The sequence below is a fragment of the Arabidopsis lyrata genome, assembly GCF_000004255.2.
Source record: "Arabidopsis lyrata subsp. lyrata unplaced genomic scaffold ARALYscaffold_1, whole genome shotgun sequence".
NCBI classification, from domain to species: domain Eukaryota; kingdom Viridiplantae; phylum Streptophyta; class Magnoliopsida; order Brassicales; family Brassicaceae; genus Arabidopsis; species Arabidopsis lyrata.
Window position 1 is genome coordinate 29,103,379 of NW_003302555.1, and position 21,050 is coordinate 29,124,428.

The 21,050-nt window shown below is 35.6% G+C and overlaps 6 protein-coding genes across 9 annotated transcripts; 4 read left to right on the forward strand and 2 right to left on the reverse strand.

The window, feature by feature from the left end:
* Positions 1-82: 82 nt before the first annotated feature.
* On the reverse strand, positions 83-3,086 carry LOC9327874 (protein indeterminate-domain 7). Of its 3 annotated transcripts, none has more exons than XM_021013989.1 (4): positions 2,911-3,081; positions 2,215-2,435; positions 1,480-1,879; positions 83-955 (listed from the first exon to the last, which is right to left on the reverse strand). In XM_021013989.1, exons 2-4 carry the CDS (start codon positions 2,429-2,431, stop codon positions 202-204), a joined length of 1,371 nt encoding a protein of 456 aa, XP_020869648.1. In that variant the 5' UTR covers positions 2,432-2,435; positions 2,911-3,081; the 3' UTR covers positions 83-201. The 3 variants fall into 3 exon arrangements, with proteins under 3 accessions (XP_020869648.1, XP_020869649.1, XP_002894488.1); XM_021013990.1 differs by having other exon boundaries at positions 86-955; positions 2,612-3,086; XM_002894442.2 differs by lacking the exon at positions 2,911-3,081 and adding an exon at positions 2,541-2,863 and having other exon boundaries at positions 86-955.
* A 4,035-nt stretch (positions 3,087-7,121) lies between these two features.
* Positions 7,122-9,901, forward strand: LOC9330550 (beta-fructofuranosidase, insoluble isoenzyme CWINV3). Its single transcript, XM_002891766.2, has 7 exons — positions 7,122-7,403; positions 7,572-7,580; positions 7,670-8,541; positions 8,659-8,817; positions 8,972-9,228; positions 9,332-9,422; positions 9,540-9,901. The coding sequence occupies exons 1-7, from the start codon at positions 7,250-7,252 to the stop codon at positions 9,774-9,776; spliced, it is 1,779 nt and encodes a 592-aa protein (XP_002891812.1). The 5' UTR covers positions 7,122-7,249; the 3' UTR covers positions 9,777-9,901.
* A 173-nt stretch (positions 9,902-10,074) lies between these two features.
* LOC9327875 (transmembrane 9 superfamily member 6) lies at positions 10,075-12,936 on the forward strand. Its single transcript, XM_021014582.1, has 7 exons — positions 10,075-10,273; positions 10,553-10,717; positions 10,814-10,923; positions 11,008-11,116; positions 11,206-11,318; positions 11,419-11,569; positions 11,640-12,936. Exons 1-7 carry the CDS (start codon positions 10,166-10,168, stop codon positions 12,795-12,797), a joined length of 1,914 nt encoding a protein of 637 aa, XP_020870241.1. The 5' UTR covers positions 10,075-10,165; the 3' UTR covers positions 12,798-12,936.
* LOC9327876 (mini-ribonuclease 3) lies at positions 12,875-14,974 on the reverse strand. The gene is made up of 6 exons (XM_021014585.1): positions 14,724-14,974; positions 14,480-14,610; positions 13,849-13,938; positions 13,490-13,542; positions 13,193-13,295; positions 12,875-13,107 (listed from the first exon to the last, which is right to left on the reverse strand). The coding sequence occupies exons 1-6, from the start codon at positions 14,932-14,934 to the stop codon at positions 12,979-12,981; spliced, it is 717 nt and encodes a 238-aa protein (XP_020870244.1). The 5' UTR covers positions 14,935-14,974; the 3' UTR covers positions 12,875-12,978.
* A 109-nt stretch (positions 14,975-15,083) lies between these two features.
* Positions 15,084-17,922, forward strand: LOC9330551 (DEAD-box ATP-dependent RNA helicase 20). Of its 2 annotated transcripts, none has more exons than XM_021014583.1 (10): positions 15,084-15,291; positions 15,451-15,716; positions 15,863-16,042; positions 16,137-16,298; positions 16,403-16,557; positions 16,643-16,735; positions 16,826-16,911; positions 17,010-17,236; positions 17,322-17,555; positions 17,663-17,922. In XM_021014583.1, the coding sequence occupies exons 1-10, from the start codon at positions 15,236-15,238 to the stop codon at positions 17,707-17,709; spliced, it is 1,506 nt and encodes a 501-aa protein (XP_020870242.1). In that variant the 5' UTR covers positions 15,084-15,235; the 3' UTR covers positions 17,710-17,922. The 2 variants fall into 2 exon arrangements, with proteins under 2 accessions (XP_020870242.1, XP_020870243.1); XM_021014584.1 differs by having other exon boundaries at positions 15,094-15,291; positions 15,459-15,716.
* Positions 17,923-18,006: 84 nt separating this feature from the next.
* Positions 18,007-19,754, forward strand: LOC9327877. The gene is made up of 3 exons (XM_002891769.2): positions 18,007-18,230; positions 18,374-18,583; positions 19,184-19,754. The coding sequence occupies exons 1-3, from the start codon at positions 18,182-18,184 to the stop codon at positions 19,492-19,494; spliced, it is 570 nt and encodes a 189-aa protein (XP_002891815.1). The 5' UTR covers positions 18,007-18,181; the 3' UTR covers positions 19,495-19,754.
* The last annotated feature ends 1,296 nt before the right edge of the window (positions 19,755-21,050 follow it).

Consider the following 21,050-nt stretch of genomic DNA (forward strand, 5'->3'; position numbering starts at 1 on the left):
AGTATATGTTTTGCATGCGTGTGACAAAAATGTAAAAATCATAAACACAATTATTAATTAACAGACAAATCATAACACAAAATTGTAAATTAATTTCTTTTCTTTTTTGGTATAAACTTGCTTGTACCATGATAATGCTCCTTCAACATATTTTTCAAACTAATTTTATAGAAAAAGTCTCTATACATATATAATAATATTTCAATCTTGGTGGCTATGTTGCTGTTCTTGCTCTGAAGCCGAAGTGTTGAGACAGTTTCCAAGATTATTAGCGAAACTTAGAATCTCGTTATGAGACATTAACGACCTTAGCCCCAAGAAATCTCTCGTCTCTCCTCCACCGTCGTCCACGACGTCGTTCTTGTCTTCTCCAGGGACAAAAGCGCCGTTGAAAGCTTCTACTCCGCCGTGATGTTGATGATTCATCATGTAATAGTCTTGAAATCCAAAGCCAGGTTCAGGTGGTGAGGTCATCATCGCAGCCATTGTAGTCGTGATCAAGTTATTATAGCTTGACCTTGACGACCTCTCTTCTTCCTCTGGAGTTGTTGACTTCGTGGAACCCATCTGAGCTGCTTTCTGGAGCAAAGCTGTGGCTGACATAGCCGGCGATGGCTGGTGAAAGCTGGACCGCCCAGTGTTTGCAGAAGAAGCAAGAGGAGGGAACAAATTACCATTATTGACATTAGGGTTAGGGTTTGATGAGACAAGCCAAGGAGGGATGTTTTGGAAGTGATGATGTGATTCTTCTTGCTTCATAGGACCATGGAGATTGCTGTTGCTGGTGATGTTTTGGGATGAAGAAGCTGAGAAACTGATGTTTTGTTGTGTTTGATGATGATGAAGATGATGAGGAGAATTTGAAGCTTGGATCATACTAGGGTTTGGTATGACTCTTGCACTCTCTTCTGCTAATGCATCGCAAAATGCTCTATGAGTTATGAAACTATCCCTCCTGCAATAATTCCACAAATATATCAAAAATAAAGCCAAAAATTAATCAACAAAACAATGACTTTTTTGAGGTTATTGTAGGTCCATGTAAAGCATATGCATTATTTGTGGGGTGTGTCACGTGTGAATAATAAGATGATAGATCAATATGCAATAAATGTATAGCCGTATAAAGGATTTCGATATTAGGACTCAAGAAATAAAAAAAATACAACAACTTAGAAAGAAGTACCACAATAATAAATAGTTGTTTAAATGTAGATTCTTTGAGCTACTTAAATTAATTACCATGTTTGTCCTATTCAAAATTTAATGAAACTAGCTAGTCATAAACCCCAACAGATGGTGTACCATATATTATATGTGTCACTCGTTTTCACATTACACCACATTTCTAAAGTTTCATCATGCATCATTCACTCTTGTCTACTTCCTAGTAAATAGTAATAACCTTAGATTTTAAGTACGAATGCACAAAGTTTCATCAAGAACATGTTTAAATCAAATTAAAATTAAGAGTGTTACCTAGAAAAGAGAGTTCCACAGTCGCATCTGTATTCTTTAGTGCCACAAGTCTTAGCATGAGCCTTCCAATCTGATTGCACCGCATATTTCTTGGAACACTTTTCACATTTCCATTTCTTCTCGCCATGTTTTCTGAAGAAATGCTTCTTGATTCCGGTTAAGTCACCGAGAGCTCTTGACGGATGGTGATGGACACAGCTTGGCTCTGGACAGACATAAACTTTCTTCCTAATCACATCTTTGTTTGATCTTTGCTTAAGCTTCCATGGTAAATTGTGACCTCTCTTGTGAAGTTGCAAGTTTTGGTCTCTTTGAAAACCTTTATTGCAGACCTCACATATGAATCTGTTTGTCGCCATTAGCGTTTTTGGTGATAAAGCCATCACTTCTGCTTCTGGGTCTGAAAAAAAAAACACCAAATAAAGTCCAAAACTTAAATCAGATTTTAACAGAAATTTGCTTAATATATATATATATATATAAGTAACAAGTTCCAAAGAAAAACTAATAAAGTTTGGATTTTTATTTGGTTTTTGCCCAATGTAATAATAGAGATGAGAAAGAAGACAAAGTTAAAAGGGTAAAAAAGAATATTCGGAGAGTACCCAGAATTCTAAAAAACAATAATCGATGATAGTAGTATCAAATAATTAGTATGAATACGTCCAAAAAAAACAAGAAAAAGTTGATTTTTCTTCTTCTTCATCATCCAGACTATCATAACTAAATAATTACCTGGATTTCCTGGTTGATTTCTCTTCCTCTTAAGAGATGATTGTGGAACAAAACACTGTTCTTGTCGCTGATTAATGTTAGAGCCACTAGTTTCAGTTCTGTTTCCAGAAGACACACTTGCTTGATCTCCTGAAGCTGATGTTAGATTCGACATGTTCTCTTCCACTTGTTGTTGTTGTTGTTGATGATGAAATAACATGTCTCTGTTCATCATCATGGCCCTTAAAAACAAAAACCTTATATAAGAATAAAATATATAAAAAAAAGAGAGACAAAACTTTTTTCAGATCTATGTACAGACAAAGAGTAGTGGAGAAAAAAAACACCTTAAGCAGAAACATCCAAGAAATTAATGAAACCCATGATTCTTATATAAACAGATAAATATAAAAATTACTTGTTTGGTTTCAACGCAAGAGACAATCTTGGTTTTTCTTATGGGAAGAACAAAAAATAATAATAAGTCTCTTAAATCAAGAGACTGTGTGTTTGAAAACCTGAACATAAAAACGAGATTTTTTGGTTCTTGTTCATTTCAAAACATGAACAAGAAGCTTTAAAAAGCTTGCTTTTTACCAACAAGAATCCAAAAGAATTAAAAAATATTAACATAAACAAGAACTACTATACAACATGAATAACATTAACAGAGGATATAAATTAATGACAAAGCAGAAGGAAGAAAATACAAAATACCTAGCTAGAAGAAGGAGGGAGAGAGAGAGAGGTTGTGGATGAGAGAAGAAACTCTTATTATCTTTCTCTCTTTGTGTGATATTTGAAACTTATAAATTCTCAAAACTTAAAAACAAATATAAAAAGTGAACCCTACCGCTAATGAAAAAAGCAAAGAAAAAAATGAAAACTCTTCTGGCTTTGGCATTTTCTGTCTTTTTTTTTCTCTGTTTTTTGTTATTATTTATATACACAGAAGCTGACAGTAAATTTGTTATTTGCATTTTTGCATATTACCGCAGAAATATTGGAGGAAATGTTTATATTTTGGTATCATAAAGAAAGGTGGGCCAAAAATTTAAAATACTTTTGTCACAGTTGTGTGAAAACTGAAAAGCTTGCAGCAGAAAGAGGAGATTGTATAAATAAGCTTATAATTTTGTACGTTTCTCGAGATAGTGAGAAGACATGTTTGAATTCGTTTCATAGTAGTGCATGCACTATATGTATTTTCCCTAGGAGTTATTGTTTTCATTATTATTTATTTGACTATTCATCGAGTCTTCATCATTGTACTAATTTTTATGGATCAGAAGAATCATGTAATTTATTGGTTTCCACTTTTGTGACAACATTGTCAAATCTGAAGTTAATCTACAGAATATTTTGATGTGTGAGTTCTAGCAAAAAAAAAAAAAAAACACTAACATAATTTGCACTATATGCTTCAAAATCTTGAATGTATTGAACAATTCATATTCAGCAGATTTTTAGTAAACTACAATTTCGATAGAGTTAATATATATAGTACTAATTATGTATTTAGTAATAAAGTTGTAAGATTATTTACATCGTGATTTACAGTACTAAACACTTGATTGATTCATTGATTAAAGAGAAAAAAAGGTTAACTTTTTTGTTTCTTCTTTTTTTGGGGTTCATTTCTGGCTTTTCATGTGAAAAGAAAAAAGAAGAGTGAATGAAACTAAAAAGGATTAATTATGTCGAGAAAAAAATTATGGTTCAGTGACACATGCCCTAACCTACTTTATGATCTACATCGAGCTATGGACACAAATCATTGACATTTTTGAATTTTCGGAAAATGATAAAACTATATTTCATACGTAGACCATGGTCGGTCCAAGGTCGTAGACTAGACACCACTAAAAAACTGAATCAATTAGGAATAAAGGACTTATTTTGATGGCTTTTATAGAATTTGCCATTTTATCAAAAATTTTTGAAAATTGCCATTTTCTTGTAAACAAAAACACAAATTTACACATAATGCTTAGGTTTATTAAGTTTTATTTTTTTGTAGGGTATAGTTTTTGTTATAAAGTATATGTTTTATGAAATTATTTTTCCAAATTTTTAGTTTTTAAAAATGGCAAAAATGGCAAATTTGAAAGAATGATGAGAAAATGGCAATTTTGAAAAATGGTTGAGCAAAAATGGCTTTTTAGATAATAATCCCCTAAAAAACTCCTTATCTTTATCCACATTTTCAAATTAAAAACAAATACTGACCAAAAACTTTGATTAATACTGTTATGGTGTCATTATACGAATTTATTTTTCCAACCATTTTAAGAGTTTAATCCATGTTTTATTTATGGTATATCCTACGTGGGTATAAATAAAAATGAGCACACCTTTGAAAATTTGCAATTATACGTAATGTTCTGGAATTTTAAGATTGATTATAATACATATTTCACTTTTTATTGTCGATATAGATATTTGCATAATTAATTTGGTTTTGTTTCTTATTCCAGTCACGAGGAAGCTTTAAGAGCCCTGAGTTTAAAACTGAAATATATTATTTTGTTATCGTTCGTCTTTTTTGATATTGAGAAATTTTTACATATGTGACAATGCAGCTGAGTGATATGAATGGGAAGATGATAGGAAGGAAACCACTATACATACCTCTTACGCAGCGCAATGAAAATATACGAGCACATTCATAGGCCAGTTTCTTAAATAATTTTTACGTTTGTTATAGTTGTGTTGTGACTAAGTATGTTCATATCTTTGTTGTTAAGACGCTGTTTTCACATATTAGAACATCAGGACCAGTGTTGGAGTTCCATCACCCCAATGGCCCAGCCACCACAACATATGTATCTATATTTCTAGACTATCTAGCTAACAAAAGCAATTGTCTTAGGCACCTTCAATATATATGTATTATATTGAACAAAATATACACATAATTTTAAACTATATAGCTAACAAAAAGTTAACCATGCAAATTTATCAATGTTAATTAATGAAATTATTTAGATCTCTTATCGTCAGATCCGATATTATTTGAGGAGAAGTATATCTAAAATATGGAAGAAATTAAAAAATTTAGAAGAAATAATTTCATAAATGTCCACTCACATCAGAGCGTCATTCAATTTGGTGACATCCATGGCCATGCACCCAGAATGTGAACTTTTGATTATAAATTCTCATGCTATTCACACCGATATACATAACACTATTTGTCTTATAAACGGATTTAAGTCACTCCAGTTAATCTATTTTGCAGTAGGATAAAATATTTTGAGGGTACTTTTGGTGACTGTTAATGGCAACAATCCTAAAAGCACTACTAACCTTAAAATTGTTTTGCTTTGTGACAACGGTTTTACTTATGCTTGTTTATTCCAATCCCTTTATCATAATGGCAACACCGTTTATTTCGAAGTCACACTCACATCATAATATATGCAATAGTGATAATTAATAAATATGCAAAACTATAGGTCAATAACAATTTCAGGTCCACGTCTCCACGTCGGCAACGCGTGGCTCATGGATTTTACAATAATAATAATATCTCTACGTATATTTTGTAGAATTGGAAGACAATAATCCCATGTTTTGATTGAAATATAAAATCAGGGTGTCGCTGTATAATTCACGTTTGGTAAAAAAAAGTGTTCTTTTTGAAAGTAAATCATTTTAAAAAATCAACAATATATTTTTAGAATTTTCCATAGCACCTAAACCTTTGCCCAATGTCATTTTCGAACTGTAATCATAGACTTATAATAGTCATAAGTTTGAACGTTGGTTGATTAAGACAAATGAAAAAATAAGGTGCATATAAATATATATTATATAGTTTTACTTGAAAAATAACATCGTCTCTATATTCTATAAAGCATAGACTAAAGCTCTAATATTATTATTATTATTACTTGTTATGGAATGGTATTATCTACTGACCACTGTAAGTAAATTAAGAGAGGGAATCTCATCTACTGATGATCATAGGTGGTGAAAGTGAGAGGTCAATGAAACCGTAGGCGACCAATAATACACTTGGCATGATTTGATTGGATTGTAGTTCTAAGCAACGAGTCATGATTGGTTTGACTCTTATGCGGGACATGCGGTCAGACGACCTTTCGGACACCCCGTTCCCAATGTTTCCGTTTCCGGTCTGCTTCTTGAAACGTCGTCGTTTGGGTCCCAATTATGAATTATCAATCGAACAAGACCGGTTATCGTGATCCTCTAAATTAGTTGCAAATTGTTTACAGAACAGAACCAAACCAAACCAAGGAAGCTGGAAATTGAGAGAAATAGGGACGACCAATCTCGTTTGGTTTCGGTTACAATAAGATCAGTTTCGGTTCGAATTTAGCTTTATGGTATGACCAAAAAAAGGAATAGTAAAACCATTTTGTAAACAAATTTGGTTCAGTGTTTGGTTAAAACATTTCAGTTTCATCAGCAACCAATCAAAAAATTTGAAGCAATAAAATTAGAGAAACTAATGTTGGTCAGTTTAGAGAGAATTAGAGAGAAGAGAACAAAGCTAATTTGAAGAAATATAAACCGTAAATAAGTGCTCTAAATATTTATGGGCTTCAATTTTTCTTATCAAACCCATAGGCCTAAACTCATCGTGTTTCTTGAAAAATAAACGATGATTGATTGTCTCAATTGGCATCGATTTTTTTTTTTTTTTTTTTTGATAACCGAGGTGTCCGGTGTAAAAGAAGTGGCCCGACTAGCATCGTGTCCAAACGGAGCTGACGTGGTCTTGGAAGCCTGCAACCGCTATGTGAATTACGCAGTGACCAGAAATCGAACCCAGGTGGCGGTACCCCCAGCAGCTGGAGATCCTTTACACTAGGAGACAACTCCTGTTAATTGGCATCGAATTAAGGTTAATTAATTGATTGGTCTTTGATTAATGGATTTATATCTGCAGTTACGTGCCCACTTGTCCATTATTAATCTCTTTGAACCATGTGAACAGCGAACAACATGATGAGAGTTTTAAAGATAAACTCATTTGTACTTAAACATCTATACCGAACAAAGAGAGAACAACAGAAACAGAACAACAATGGCAAAATTAAATCGTTCCAACATTGGTCTCTCACTGTTACTATCTTTGTTCCTCGCAAACTTTATCATCCATCTTGAAGCTTCTCATCAAGATCTCAACCAACCGTACCGAACCGGTTATCACTTTCAACCTCCCCGAAATTGGATGAACGGTGTGTACCCGTACCGATCTTGATTTGGTTTCTAATTAATCTATAGAAATCCATCGATGTGTCTATTAATTCGATCTTCTCTGATTTAACATCGTTTTATACTTTTCTTCTTTTATTGATTCCGTTATGTTCGATGAAATCTTAATTCGACCAACAAAAAAATCCCAGATCCTAATGGTTAGTTCTCTTTATTTTTCACATATCTAAAAATATTATTAAATCCATATACAGAAAATACAAAAATAATTTCTTTTTTTTTTAATTAGGACCAATGATATACAAAGGAATATACCATCTTTTTTACCAATATAATCCATACGGTGCCGTTTGGGATGTAAGAATCGTATGGGGACACTCTACATCAGTTGACTTAGTCAACTGGATTTCACAACCTCCAGCTTTTAATCCATCTCAGCCGTCAGATACCAACGGCTGTTGGTCAGGCTCCGTCACGATTCTACCAAACGGCAAACCTGTGATCCTCTACACCGGCATTGACCAAAACAAAAGTCAAGTCCAAAACGTCGCCGTTCCGGTTAATGTTTCCGATCCTTATCTCCGAGAATGGTCAAAACCGCCGCGAAATCCTCTTATGACACCTAACGCGGTTAACGGAATTAACCCGGACCGGTTCCGAGATCCGACCACCGCGTGGCTTGGACGTGACGGTGAATGGCGAGTGATCGTCGGAAGCTCCACGGACGATCGTCGAGGGTTAGCCATTCTTTACAACAGCAAAGATTTCTTCAATTGGACGCAATCGACGAAGCCTTTGCATTACGAAGACTTAACCGGAATGTGGGAATGTCCTGATTTTTTCCCTGTTTCGATAACCGGATCAGACGGTGTTGAAACGTCGTCGTTTAGTGAGAATGGGATTAAGCATGTGCTTAAAGTGAGTTTGATTGAGACATTGCATGATTATTACACGATTGGGAGTTATGATCGTGAGAAAGATGTTTACGTACCAGACCTTGGGTTTGTGCAAAACGGATCGGCTCCGAGGTTAGATTACGGGAAATATTACGCATCGAAAACGTTTTACGATGATGTTAAGAAACGAAGAATCTTGTGGGGTTGGGTTAATGAATCGTCCCCAGCTAAAGATGATATTAAGAAGGGTTGGTCTGGTCTTCAGGTACGTTGGTCTGGTCTCAGATTGTTAAATTTTGATTTGGTTCGTTTTTTTTTGCTGGCTCAGATCGAGGGGAATCAAATCAACCGGTGTTCTTTTTGTTATATTGATTTGTGATAGTCATTTCCGAGGAAAATATGGCTCGATGAATCGGGAAAGCAATTGCTGCAATGGCCTATTGAAGAGATTGAGACGTTGCGTGGGACACAAGTCAACTGGCACAAGAAAGTTCTCAAAGCAGGATCTACTCTCCAAGTTCATGGTGTCACTGCTGCACAGGTAAGACTCGATCCTTATTCCTTAACCTTGACCAGATTAATGGTGAATCCGTATCTAGTATCGGGAATTGAGTCGATCTTTGATTTTGACCTAAAACCAATTTATCTTTTAGCAAAAGTGTGTTTTCTTGTTTATCTCATTTGGTATTGAGCAGGCAGATGTTGAGGTATCGTTCAAGGTGAAGGAATTGGAAAAAGCGGATGTGATTGAACCGAGTTGGACTGACCCACAAAAGATATGTAGTGAGGGAGATTTTTCGGTTAACTCCGGTTTAGGACCATTTGGTTTGATGGTTTTGGCATCCAAAGACATGGAAGAGTACACGTCCGTTTACTTCAGAATATTCAAGTCAAATGATGATACTAATAAGAATAATAAGTACGTGGTGTTGATGTGCAGTGACCAAAGCAGGTATATATGTCTCTCTATACATTGACCAAAAGATTCACTTAGATTCTTTTCGTATCTACATAAAATTCTAACGAGAAGATTTTTGTTTTAATGGTATTCACAGATCATCGTTGAACGAGGAAAATGATAAATCAACGTTTGGTGCTTTTGTGGCGATAGACCCTTCTCACCAAACAGTTTCTCTTAGGACTTTGGTAAGTTTTAGTATATGAAAGATTTTTCTTAAAAAAGTGTCATGTGGTATCAAGTAATTAAATAGATGCATATGCTACGAAATGTGATTAGTGTTTTTTTCATTTTCTTTTTTGTAGATTGATCACTCAATAGTGGAGAGTTATGGTGGAGGAGGCGGAACTTGTATAACCTCAAGAGTGTATCCAAAATTGGCAATTGGAGAAAATGCAAATCTTTTTGCCTTCAACAAAGGAACTCAAAGTGTTGACGTCTTGAGCTTAAGTGCCTGGAGCTTGAAGTCTGCTCAAATCAATGACGAGTCAATGTCACCATTTATTGAGCGTGAAGATTCACACTCACCTAATCAGTCTTGAGTGGAAAATATTTTACATTGTACGGGAAAGCAAAATAAATAAAAGACCATAACATATTATATGAAGATATTAACATTCATGAAATTTTTTACTTCTCAATTCAAAATTTGAAGACATTTTAGTTTTTTTTGTGTATATTATTCTTATGCAGAAATTTATTTGTATGAAATTTAATTTAACCTAATATTTTATGTTATAACTGAATTTTATTTCACATTTTAAAAGAAAAACAAACAAAAGAAAAATAAATGTGGAAGAGCGACGTCGTTTTAAAGAAGAAACGCTTTCTTCTTGCATTGGCTATCTTCTTTCACATTGCTCTCGGCTACTTCCTCTATCTGAGAGAAGCGTCGAGGTCGAGGAAGAAGAAAGCAACGAAGAAGGCGAAGATGGCGATCATGATTCGAATCTACGGCACTCTCTTACTCTCTTTCTTATTCTTCTCCACTCTTCACGCTTTCTATCTTCCCGGTGTCGCTCCTCGGGATTTCCAAAAGGTACTCAATTTGGTTATTCCGATCTCACGTTTGATTACGTTATCGATCTAGCGTTTCCGATGTTAAATGCGATTGTTTTGGCGTGTAATTCAATCCAGATCCGTGCGAAATTATTGCGTTTAGTGTTGTCTAAGGATCTTTTAGCGTTTTCTCTGTATATTGCGAGTATTACCAATAAGAGAATGTAGGAATCTGTGGAATTGAATTTATACGATTGAATGTTATAATCTGCTTACAGTGAGTGTAATTGAAGCTTTCGAGCTTGTGCTGTGATCACAGGGTGATCCTCTATATGTCAAAGTGAACAAATTATCGTCTACAAAGACTCAGCTTCCTTATGATTTCTACTACCTGAATTACTGTAAGCCTCCGAAGATCTTGAATACCGGTGAAAATTTGGGGGAGGTTCTTAGAGGAGATCGCATTGAGAATTCGGTTTATACTGTTAAGTAAACAACAACTTATGTTATATGATTAATGATTTCTCTTCTTTCCTTCTCATCTTCGGATTTGGTGTTGAGACTTTGGATTCAATTTCAGTTTGAAATGTTGGAGGATCAGCCCTGTAGAGTAGGTTGCCGTGTTAGAGTCGATGCTGAGTCTGCTAAAAATTTCAGGGAGAAGATTGATGATGAATACCGAGCTAGTATGTAAGTTTAGATTTATATGTTGTCCTTGATTTTTATGAGGTAGTGTTGATTTATCCCTTTTAGTTTTATTTTGAAATGCTGCAGGATTCTTGATAACCTTCCGGTAGCTGTTCTTAGACAAAGAAAAGATGGAATTCAGTCGACGACTTATGAACATGGTTTCCGTGTTGGCTTCAAAGGGAGTTACCAAGGGGTAATATGTCTCTTAAACCTAGGGCTTCAGTCTTACCTTTTGAGCATTTTCTTTTACCAATCAGGAGTAGTTTTGCTTTGCTTTTGTAGAGTAAAGAGAAAAAATACTTTATCCATAACCACTTGAGTTTCCGAGTCATGTACCACAGAGATCTAGAATCTGGTTCTTCTCGCATTGTTGGTTTTGAGGTTACGCCTAACAGGTATTGTCTACTTGGTTATCATCAACGTTATTGAAGAGTATGATTTTGTCTCAATTCTTATAAGCTACCCTTTTTTTTTTCTCTCTCTCTTTTTGGTTAGTGTATTGCATGAGTACAAAGATTGGGATGAAAATAATCGTCAGTTAACAACATGCAACAAAGACACAAAGAATCTGATCCAAAGCAACACTGTTCCTCAAGAAGTTGAGGAAGGAAAAGAAATTGTGTTTACATATGATGTCGCCTTTAAGGTAACTAATTTACCAATGAGAGCTTATTAGTTGCGCTCTGTAAACAAATGATGACGTTTGAAATATGCAGGAGAGTGAAATCAAATGGGCTTCTCGATGGGACACATATTTGCTAATGAATGATGATCAAATCCACTGGTTTTCAATCATAAACTCGCTTATGATTGTCCTTTTCCTCTCTGGAATGGTAGCGATGATCATGATGAGAACTTTGTACAAGGATATTTCAAACTACAATCAGCTCGAGACCCAAGACGAGGCTCAGGAAGAAACAGGATGGAAACTTGTACATGGAGATGTCTTTAGGACGCCCATGAACTCTGGGTTACTGTGTGTTTATGTCGGCACAGGTGTTCAGATTTTTGGTATGACTCTTGTGACAATGATGTTTGCATTGCTGGGCTTCTTATCTCCATCCAACAGAGGAGGGCTCATGACTGCCATGGTTCTCTTATGGGTATTCATGGGCATATTTGCTGGTTACTCATCTTCTCGTCTTCACAAAATGTTCAAAGGGAATGAGTGGAAAAGAATCACCTTGAAGACTGCATTCCTGTTTCCCGGTATACTCTTCGCGATCTTCTTCGTTCTCAACACACTCATATGGGGAGAACGATCATCCGGTGCCATTCCCTTTGGTACAATGTTTGCTCTTGTCTGTCTCTGGTTTGGAATCTCTGTCCCACTAGTCTTCATAGGTAGCTATCTCGGTCACAAAAAATCCGCAATCGAAGATCCGGTCAAAACTAACAAGATCCCGAGACAAGTACCAGAGCAACCTTGGTACATGAAACCTGTTTTTTCCATATTAATTGGAGGAATCCTTCCATTTGGAGCGGTCTTCATTGAGCTCTTCTTCATCCTAACATCAATCTGGCTCAACCAATTCTACTACATTTTTGGATTCCTCTTCATCGTGTTCTTGATCTTGATCGTGACCTGCGCAGAGATCACAATTGTCCTCTGCTACTTTCAGCTCTGCAGTGAAGACTACAATTGGTGGTGGAGAGCTTACCTCACATCAGGCTCATCTTCACTTTACCTCTTCCTTTACTCGGTCTTCTACTTCTTCACAAAGCTTGAGATCTCAAAACTTGTCTCAGGATTGCTCTACTTCGGGTACATGATCATTATCTCTTACTCATTTTTCGTGCTAACCGGCTCCATCGGTTTCTACGCATGTTTATGGTTCGTTAGAAAGATCTACTCCTCGGTGAAGATTGACTGAGATTTAGATAAAATGACATAACTTTCGATGCCTCTTGAGGTTTTGTTGGATGGTTTAGTCGTAGTTGAAACAAAAAATTTACCAAATCTTTGTAACGTTTTGATGAATGGATCATATATTCAAAACATTTTCAATGATACAGACTAAAGTGCTATTGCATGTAACTATAATATAGTAAAGTTTATTTGAAAGATGGTTTATTCTTGCCAGCTTCCTTAATCATTCTCTCTGTTGAAGAACCACTTGAGAATCCTAGCTTCTGCATCATTTCTTCCAATCTTTTCCCGTTTGATAGATACAAATACCCAATCTGATTGGACAGACGAAAAACGGGTTACTAAGGTAGAAGCACAGATTTGTATTACACTTATGAGTTTCAGATTTGAGCAACTTACTAGTGTTTCCAATGATGAGGCCTTGTTATAAACAGCAACACCAGCACGCCTAGTTGACCGTGTTTTAGCCGAGCCTACATTTTTTCCCCACCGAAGTACATCCCTGGACCAACAAACTTAGAATCAGATCGATCCATCTTTGCTGTCTCAAACAAAAAGCTTGGAACTTGTGTAGCATGTGATTCAAATAGTCATAATATCTTCACGCATCTTTCAGATAATGGAGAGATTGTAGAAGACAAAAATCTTGATGCTAAAATATGTACGAATTGCCAATAACAGGTTTTTGTAACTGACCTTTCATCTTTTGTTAAGAAATCATCATCAACAAGCTTCTGCAGCAAAGCATACTGAAGATGAAAGACACAGAGAATAGTTAGCTCAAACAGGAACAATGATAACAATACCAATGATGATCATATGTTGAATATTAGTAAGCTAATAGATGGAAAAAATAAAAAAGTTTAGAGAGCTATAATGATCTACATTGCAGGCCTAAAGTAGAAATAACAACTTCGCACACTGAATGAAATTGCAAACAAAAATGTGAATCAGAGATAAGCAGAGATACATGTACGTGGAAGTACTAATATGTTGTTTTCTACAAATTCACATTTATAGCTTTACACAAAAGGGTAGAAGATAAGAAAACATACTTGTGCTTCACATCGCACCACTGCTCTAACACGGTCATTATATTCTTCAATACTAAGTGGAGGAAAAAGAAAATGCCGACGAGCATATATCTACAAAGCCAAGAAAATTGGTTAAAACTTAAAAATTGGAACGCGTATCAACAGAGTGACTATCTTAATGTCATAAACACTATCAGCCTGACATTCTTGTATCCTAAAACAGCAAGGCTTAAGTACAAAAACTTGTCTAAAATACTAAGCACAAGCTCATCGCGGTTATCTTAATGCTATAAACACTTAACGTAATCATTATCTGACATTATCACATCCTAAAACAACAAGGACTAAGCAGATAAAACATGTCTATATCACGTAGCACAAACTCATAGTGGCTGTCTTAATGCTATAATCACTAAAAATGATCCTCATTTGACATCCTTGCATCCTAAAGAACAAGCTCATAGTGACCAATTATCTTAATGCTATATAAACACTAACATAATCATCACTTGATATCCTTGCTTTCATGCTATAAATACTAAAATGATCATAGTTTGACATACTTGCATCCTCAAAACAACAATGTTTTAAGTACAGAAAACTTGTCTTAAATCACTGAAGAACAAACTAATACTGGAACTGAAAGACTAACCTCATAGATTGAATCGCCAATATAAGCTAATGAGGCAGCATTGAAGACAGATCTAGGTTTCTCCACTTTTGGTGGACTTGGAAACCATTTATCATATCCAATACAATTATCATCAAATCCATTACCAACATCTACACAAAAGCAGAAATTTAGTAAGAATCATGAATTGGACATAAAAAAATGGATAGTCCTAAACAGTTCTTCATCGAATTCCGGAATATATACAAAAATCCAAATTCGTTACCTTTGCTTGCGGGACGTTTAAGCAAATCAGAAACGGAGACGTTTGTTCCTGTTGTCAAGTTTGTCGCCGGAGAAGATGAAGACGGAGACAACGGTGGAACGAAAGAGCTTAAATTCTTGACATTTCGCGGCGCATTGGGATTGTATCGGAGCTTCGGCTGCGTATCTAAAGCAGCTCTCACGATAGTAGAGCTCGCTGATAGAATCGCCATTTTTGAAAAACTATCAGCTTTTTTTTTTTTTTAGTTTCCTTACTTTGACGGTAATAAAGATCAGGCGGTGACATTTATTTATCCACGTGGCGTATTTTTATTTGTCTGTTTCACAAAGATAAATACAGACTATCGTAGCTTTAGCAATACGAGCTTTGTCTCTCTCTCTCTCTCTCTCTCTCTCACCTTTCGTCGTCCCAATTTGTAAAACCCTAACGACTAGATTTCAGTTCCCGTAAAGCTTTTCCTCTCAACTTTCCGATCATATTTCTCAATCGGAGAAACTGAGTCGACGAACATCATGAGTCGTTACGATAGCCGGACCGGCGACTCCACCTCGTTCCGTGACCGTCGAAGGTAAGTGTGTTTGCTTTCGGTATGAAAACGACGATTATGAAGAAAATCCGCTTAATTTTAATCAAATTCGTGGGCTTAAAGGAATAATACGTTTTCAATTCTCTAGGCTGTGTTGGAGAAGAAGAGTTTGCTTCATTTTCAAAATTTGCTTTATCTTAGTGACTCAGGGTTTGGTGGGACTTCAGCATATGGAAGCTCAGGTAGTCATTCATCTAGCAAAAAGGATAATGATGGCAATGAATCTCCAAGGAAGCTAGATTTGGATGGTTTGACTCCTTTTGAGAAGAATTTCTATGTGGAGTCACCCACTGTGGCGGCTATGACTGACACAGAAGTGGAGGAATATCGAAAGTTGAGGGAAATTACTGTTGAAGGCAAAGATATTCCAAAACCTGTCAAGAGTTTTCGTGATGTTGGCTTTCCTGGTAAGCTGGTTTCATCTTGACTTCTATTTCATTTGTTTTCCACTCTTGAATTTGGGAATCATGCAGGGATTAAGGCTGTGATTACATTCATGTATATGTCTGTTTTTTTGTATATCTACTGATAAGAGTTTTCCTAATTGGCCTAGATTATGTTTTGGAAGAGATTAAGAAGGCTGGTTTTACTGAACCTACGCCTATACAATCTCAGGGGTGGCCAATGGCAATGAAGGGACGTGATCTCATCGGCATTGCGGAAACTGGCTCTGGAAAGACTATTTCCTACTTACTACCTGCTATTGTACATGTTAATGCCCAACCAATTTTAGGTAATGCTTGGTTTCTGCAAGTGGAGTTCCTTTTTTCCGTTCTTGTTTGATGGAAGTTGTAAAAGGCTGTACTGATTTAAGTAAATTTTCCCAGCTCCTGGGGATGGCCCAATCGTCTTGGTTCTTGCTCCAACACGTGAACTGGCTGTGCAGATACAGCAAGAGGCATCTAAATTTGGTTCATCGTCAAAAATTAAGAGCACTTGCATTTATGGTGGAGTTCCAAAAGGGCCTCAAGTGCGTGATCTCCAGAAAGGTAAATTGCTTTAGTTCAGTGCCTTTCGCGACATTTCTCAAACTATTAGTTTTTCTTATTTTTTATTGATCATTCTGATAGTGATTGTTGGCCTGTGGATTTAGGTGTGGAGATCGTTATAGCTACTCCTGGGAGGTTAATAGATATGATGGAGTCGAACAACACAAACCTACGAAGGGTTACTTATCTTGTTTTGGATGAGGCTGATCGAATGCTTGATATGGGGTTTGACCCTCAGATTCGGAAAATTGTTTCACATGTTCGTTTTCTTACTCCTGTCTCGGTCACATATATCTGTATCCTAGTTGCTTTGTCTTTAAATCTTTCTTCTTAAACCTGTGCAGATTCGGCCAGACCGTCAAACTTTGTACTGGAGTGCTACTTGGCCTAAGGAGGTGGAACAACTATCGAAGAAGTTTCTTTATAACCCATACAAAGTAAGAGAGTAAGAGACATCTCTCTAACGTTTCTCACAATGGTTTAGTTGTCAACAAAAACTTATCAGGCTTCTTTGGTCTTAATTGCAGGTGATAATAGGATCTTCTGATTTGAAAGCTAACCGTGCAATCCGTCAAATTGTTGATGTCATTTCCGAAAGCCAAAAGTATAACAAGTATGTCTTCTTACCTACTCTGCTCTCCCTGCCTCTTGTCTCATTTCACTTGTCATGGAATTTGTGGTGAATTGAAACTATTCATTGCGAATTTTCAGGTTGGTGAAGTTGCTTGAAGACATAATGGATGGAAGCAGAATTCTTGTCTTCCTCGATACAAAAAAGGGGTGTGACCAAATTACTCGTCAGCTCCGCATGGATGGTTGGCCTGCTTTGTCAATACATGGTGATAAAAGTCAAGCCGAAAGAGATTGGGTTCTCTCTGAGTTTAGATCCGGCAAAAGCCCTATAATGACTGCTACAGATGTTGCAGCTCGTGGATTAGGTACTAAATCTTTTTCTCCTTTCCGTACCACATCAACTCTCTTTACCGTGGTGAAAAGCTAACAACAGTCTTTTGTTTTGAACAGACGTAAAAGATGTGAAGTATGTGATAAACTATGACTTCCCTGGATCACTGGAGGATTATGTTCACAGGATTGGACGAACAGGTAGAGCCGGGGCTAAAGGAACAGCTTACACTTTCTTCACAGTTGCAAACGCGAGATTCGCCAAGGAACTTAGCAACATACTAGAAGAAGCTGGACAGAAAGTGAGCCCCGAATTGGCTTCAATGGGTCGCAGCACCGCTCCTCCTCCTCCAGGTCAGTTAGCACAAGCAAAAACCTTTGTCAGAAGATTGCAAGTGCATGGTCATGTTAGTCTGAGTCTTGATTTATTTATGAATGTGTGGTTGATGTTGTGGAAACAGGGCTTGGAGGATTCAGAGACCGCGGGAGCAGAAGAGGGTGGAGCTGATCACTGATTTTGTATGTTGTTATGGCTTTAGGGCTCAGTGATTTTCTTTCTCCATTTTATTACCTTTTTACTATTTTGTTCCTCAAACATTTTGACATTTGCATCAAAACATTAAAACATGTAAGATAACATTTGATCTGATTATCCGAATTAGAGCAAGATAAACCAAAAAAAAAGTATACCATGGATTTATAGAAAAATTGAATAGTCATTTTTTTTTTTTGTTTCTCCCTTTTTTGGACATCAGAATGATAAAAGAGTGAGTTTATTTTTTTAAAACTACTAGGAAAATATATATTTGGGTGTAAATGTAATCATTGTAGTTTGCAAAAGCATTTTGTTAAATTAATTAAAAATTTCTTAATATACAAAAACAGCTCGCTCACAAGTAAAATCCCTAAATTAAACAACTTGAAGCACAAGAGAGAGGAAGAAGAAGAAACGGAACATTTGATCGAATCGAGAATCCGCCATGAGTGAACAAACCCCCAAGCTTTTCACCAATAAACCCAAGAAGAAGGGTAACATCATTTTTTTTTTTTTCGTCGCTTTTCACAGCTCACTCAACGAATCTTTTCACACAGTTTTGGATTTTTTTTTTTTTGACTTTTTTTTTTTTTGTGTGTGTTTAATCTCCATTTCGATTTGTGTGATCTGTATCCAGCCATTATCGCTCAGCTTAAGCACGTTGAAGCCAATTTCAACAATCCCACCGTTCCTCCATCATCAAAACCGTCTCCAGCTGCTGCAGCCGCGGCTTCCTATACTATGGGTGGTGGTTCTGTTCCTCCTCCGCCTCCTCCCAAGGAATCATTCGCTCGGAGGTACAAATATGTCTGGCCGCTTCTCCTTACCGTCAATCTCGCCGTCGGAGGTACTCAAACCGTTTTTACTGATTCTCAATTTTGTCCAAAATCCAAATTAGGGTAACGATTTGGGGACTGGTTTTGAGTAGTACTAGTAGTAATGATTCTTTTGAATCATTAGGGTTTTGATGAGGCACAAAGCTTGGACCATTGAGATCTCTGCTTCAGATCATGTGTTTGTGAATGTCTGAGTTTACTTGATACATCTTTTCTGATCTTTAGATTTTGTTTACTCTCTCTCTATTGATACTTGAGGATTTTGCTCATCTTTAGATGCAATCTTTAACATGATCTATAGAACCTGTATCGTAATGTTGCAGACTACTACTATTCTTAAGGTTCTCTGCTTGTAACCATGACTGATCCTTGTTTATGGATAACCTTTTTTCCCACATCTCAAATGATGTTTAGTTTTATCCTTTTCTTAGCAGGGTTTATGATTTTTAGAGTCATTTTAGATAGTTTACATCGCCCCATCGAGATTCTTCCTTAGAATTACTTTCATCAACTCGTTTATTTCTGTATTACCTTTGAACTGCGTTGAAGTTACAATCTTGATGGAACATGACAAATACTGACGGTTATTTGCCTTCTTATTCGTTTTGCAGGTTATCTTTTCTTTAGAACTAAGAAAAAGGACATAGATCCTCCTCTAAACGAAGAGATAGCTGCTAAATTGAGTTCAGTCGCAGCTCCTGTTACTGTGGAAAAAACTGTGTCTTCTACAGTGGTTGCAGAGCCAGTGGTGGTCAAGGCACGTGAGCCAATTCCGGAGAAACAACAACGTGAGCTCTTCAAATGGATGTTGGAGGAGAAAAGGAAAGTAAATCCCAAAAACGCACAAGAGAAGAAACGGAATGACGAAGAGAAAGCGATTCTGAAACAGTTCATAAGCTCCAAAACCATTCCTACTCTCTGATTTATTAAAGTGCAGATCCTGTTGATTTTAGTTTGGTTTCAATTCTTACTATGTGGATATCAGATGTTTTGCTTTTGGAAACTTTTTTCGTTTCATTGTTGAAACCAGTCATTTTGGTATCTTCAGTTCCAACATTGATCCATTGTCCGGTCTTGTGTTTCTGTGGCATTGTGAAACGTTGAATGCTAGAGAAAAAAGGTTGGTCTTTTTTTGGGCTAAAGAGTTTGAGTTTGAAATATACATGTCGCATTATGATTGACTAAGATCTGGCAGTTAAATTTTATCTTCATAGACATGTCAAAATTAATACTCTCTAATTTATCAACATTTTTTCGATGCATAGTGCAGATCAAGAACTAGTACAATGATATATCAAGCAATTTTAATCGCAAAGCCTAAGAAGCACTTACTGATTGCATAAATCTATATGAACCAAATTCACAGTGTAAGAGAGAACAAACCATGACAAGCTTTTCAAACAACTGAAAGTAAATATTATAATCGAATGGCCTTCTTTTTCTCGGACTCATCATTCATCGTCACCACCATCATCAGTTTTACCGCTCATCAGATTTGGCTTATTCTTAGCTTTCTCCGCTTTAGACAGAGACTCGTTAGCCTCGAGCGTAAATAAAATCTTCTAGTTAGATGGGATGGTGAAAATGACAAATATTTTTTTTGTTTCTTTTTTATATTTTCTTCTGTTTGCATTAATTTGTTTTTAATTGGATTTTGAATAGAGCTTGGAGATCTTATAAAGATAATATGAATATAATTAATGTCTAATAGCATATTTTATATTACTATTTTAAAATATTAATTTTCATTACTTTTTCCCCAATTGAATCAAACTTTTATTGTTTGATTGGAAAGGGTTACATTTGTTCAAAAAAAAAAAGATTGGAAAGGGTTACATTTTAATTTTATAACTGGTCAACATTAAATTTTGAAATAATAAATTTCGATTTTCATAAAAGTTGTTTTTCTATCAATATTTTCTTATATCCATCTTGGTCAATATCAAGATGAATATTGACCAAAAAATCTTTTAAGAAAATATAAATTTATTATTATAATTTTAAGTTTACCACGTAAAAAATTAAAAAAATAACCATTTCTAATTAAGCAATTACAAATTGATTAAATTTAGAGAAAAATAATCATAAAATCTAATTTTTTTTAAAAAAAGATATGCTACTAGGAATTAATGGTATTCATGTTATCTTTCTATGATTTTCAGCTCTATTCATAAACCAATTTAAGAAAAAAAATCAAGTACATAGTGAGAAAGTATAAAAAAGAAACAAAAATGTATTTGTCATTTGTCACAATCCTATCTAATTAGGAGATTTTTCTCATTTACTTTCAAGTCTTATTTTAATTATTGTTTTCTTTAATTTGTTTGAATTTTTAGAGACTCTTCCCAAAACAATTTCAAGACTTCCTCTCTTATAAACAACCCAACAAACTTAGTTGTTTTGGCATATTTATATACAAAGCTTTAAGTCGTGTCTATAACAACATGGACTTAACAAAACTTTGAATATCCTACACAA

Coding starts and splice junctions, on each gene's coding strand:
- LOC9330551 (XM_021014583.1), top strand. CDS start 15,236: ATGAGTCGTTACGATAGCCGGACCGGCGACTCCACCTCGTTCCGTGAC. Junction 16,043..16,136: donor TAATGCCCAACCAATTTTAG/GTAATGCTTGGT, acceptor AAATTTTCCCAG/CTCCTGGGGATGGCCCAATC. Junction 16,299..16,402: donor AGTGCGTGATCTCCAGAAAG/GTAAATTGCTTT, acceptor CTGTGGATTTAG/GTGTGGAGATCGTTATAGCT.
- LOC9327875 (XM_021014582.1), top strand. CDS start 10,166: ATGGCGATCATGATTCGAATCTACGGCACTCTCTTACTCTCTTTCTTA. Junction 10,924..11,007: donor GATGAATACCGAGCTAGTAT/GTAAGTTTAGAT, acceptor GAAATGCTGCAG/GATTCTTGATAACCTTCCGG. Junction 11,570..11,639: donor CATATGATGTCGCCTTTAAG/GTAACTAATTTA, acceptor TGAAATATGCAG/GAGAGTGAAATCAAATGGGC.
- LOC9327877 (XM_002891769.2), top strand. CDS start 18,182: ATGAGTGAACAAACCCCCAAGCTTTTCACCAATAAACCCAAGAAGAAG. Junction 18,231..18,373: donor CAATAAACCCAAGAAGAAGG/GTAACATCATTT, acceptor ATCTGTATCCAG/CCATTATCGCTCAGCTTAAG. Junction 18,584..19,183: donor CGTCAATCTCGCCGTCGGAG/GTACTCAAACCG, acceptor TTCGTTTTGCAG/GTTATCTTTTCTTTAGAACT.
- LOC9330550 (XM_002891766.2), top strand. CDS start 7,250: ATGGCAAAATTAAATCGTTCCAACATTGGTCTCTCACTGTTACTATCT. Junction 8,542..8,658: donor AGGGTTGGTCTGGTCTTCAG/GTACGTTGGTCT, acceptor GATTTGTGATAG/TCATTTCCGAGGAAAATATG. Junction 8,818..8,971: donor ATGGTGTCACTGCTGCACAG/GTAAGACTCGAT, acceptor GGTATTGAGCAG/GCAGATGTTGAGGTATCGTT.
- LOC9327876 (XM_021014585.1), bottom strand. CDS start 14,934: ATGGCGATTCTATCAGCGAGCTCTACTATCGTGAGAGCTGCTTTAGAT. Junction 14,611..14,723: donor TAAACGTCCCGCAAGCAAAG/GTAACGAATTTG, acceptor GCTTTTGTGTAG/ATGTTGGTAATGGATTTGAT. Junction 13,939..14,479: donor TTGGCGATTCAATCTATGAG/GTTAGTCTTTCA, acceptor TTGGCTTTGTAG/ATATATGCTCGTCGGCATTT.
- LOC9327874 (XM_021013989.1), bottom strand. CDS start 2,431: ATGATGATGAACAGAGACATGTTATTTCATCATCAACAACAACAACAA. Junction 1,880..2,214: donor AAATCAACCAGGAAATCCAG/GTAATTATTTAG, acceptor TTTTTTTTTCAG/ACCCAGAAGCAGAAGTGATG. Junction 956..1,479: donor TGTGGAACTCTCTTTTCTAG/GTAACACTCTTA, acceptor GAATTATTGCAG/GAGGGATAGTTTCATAACTC.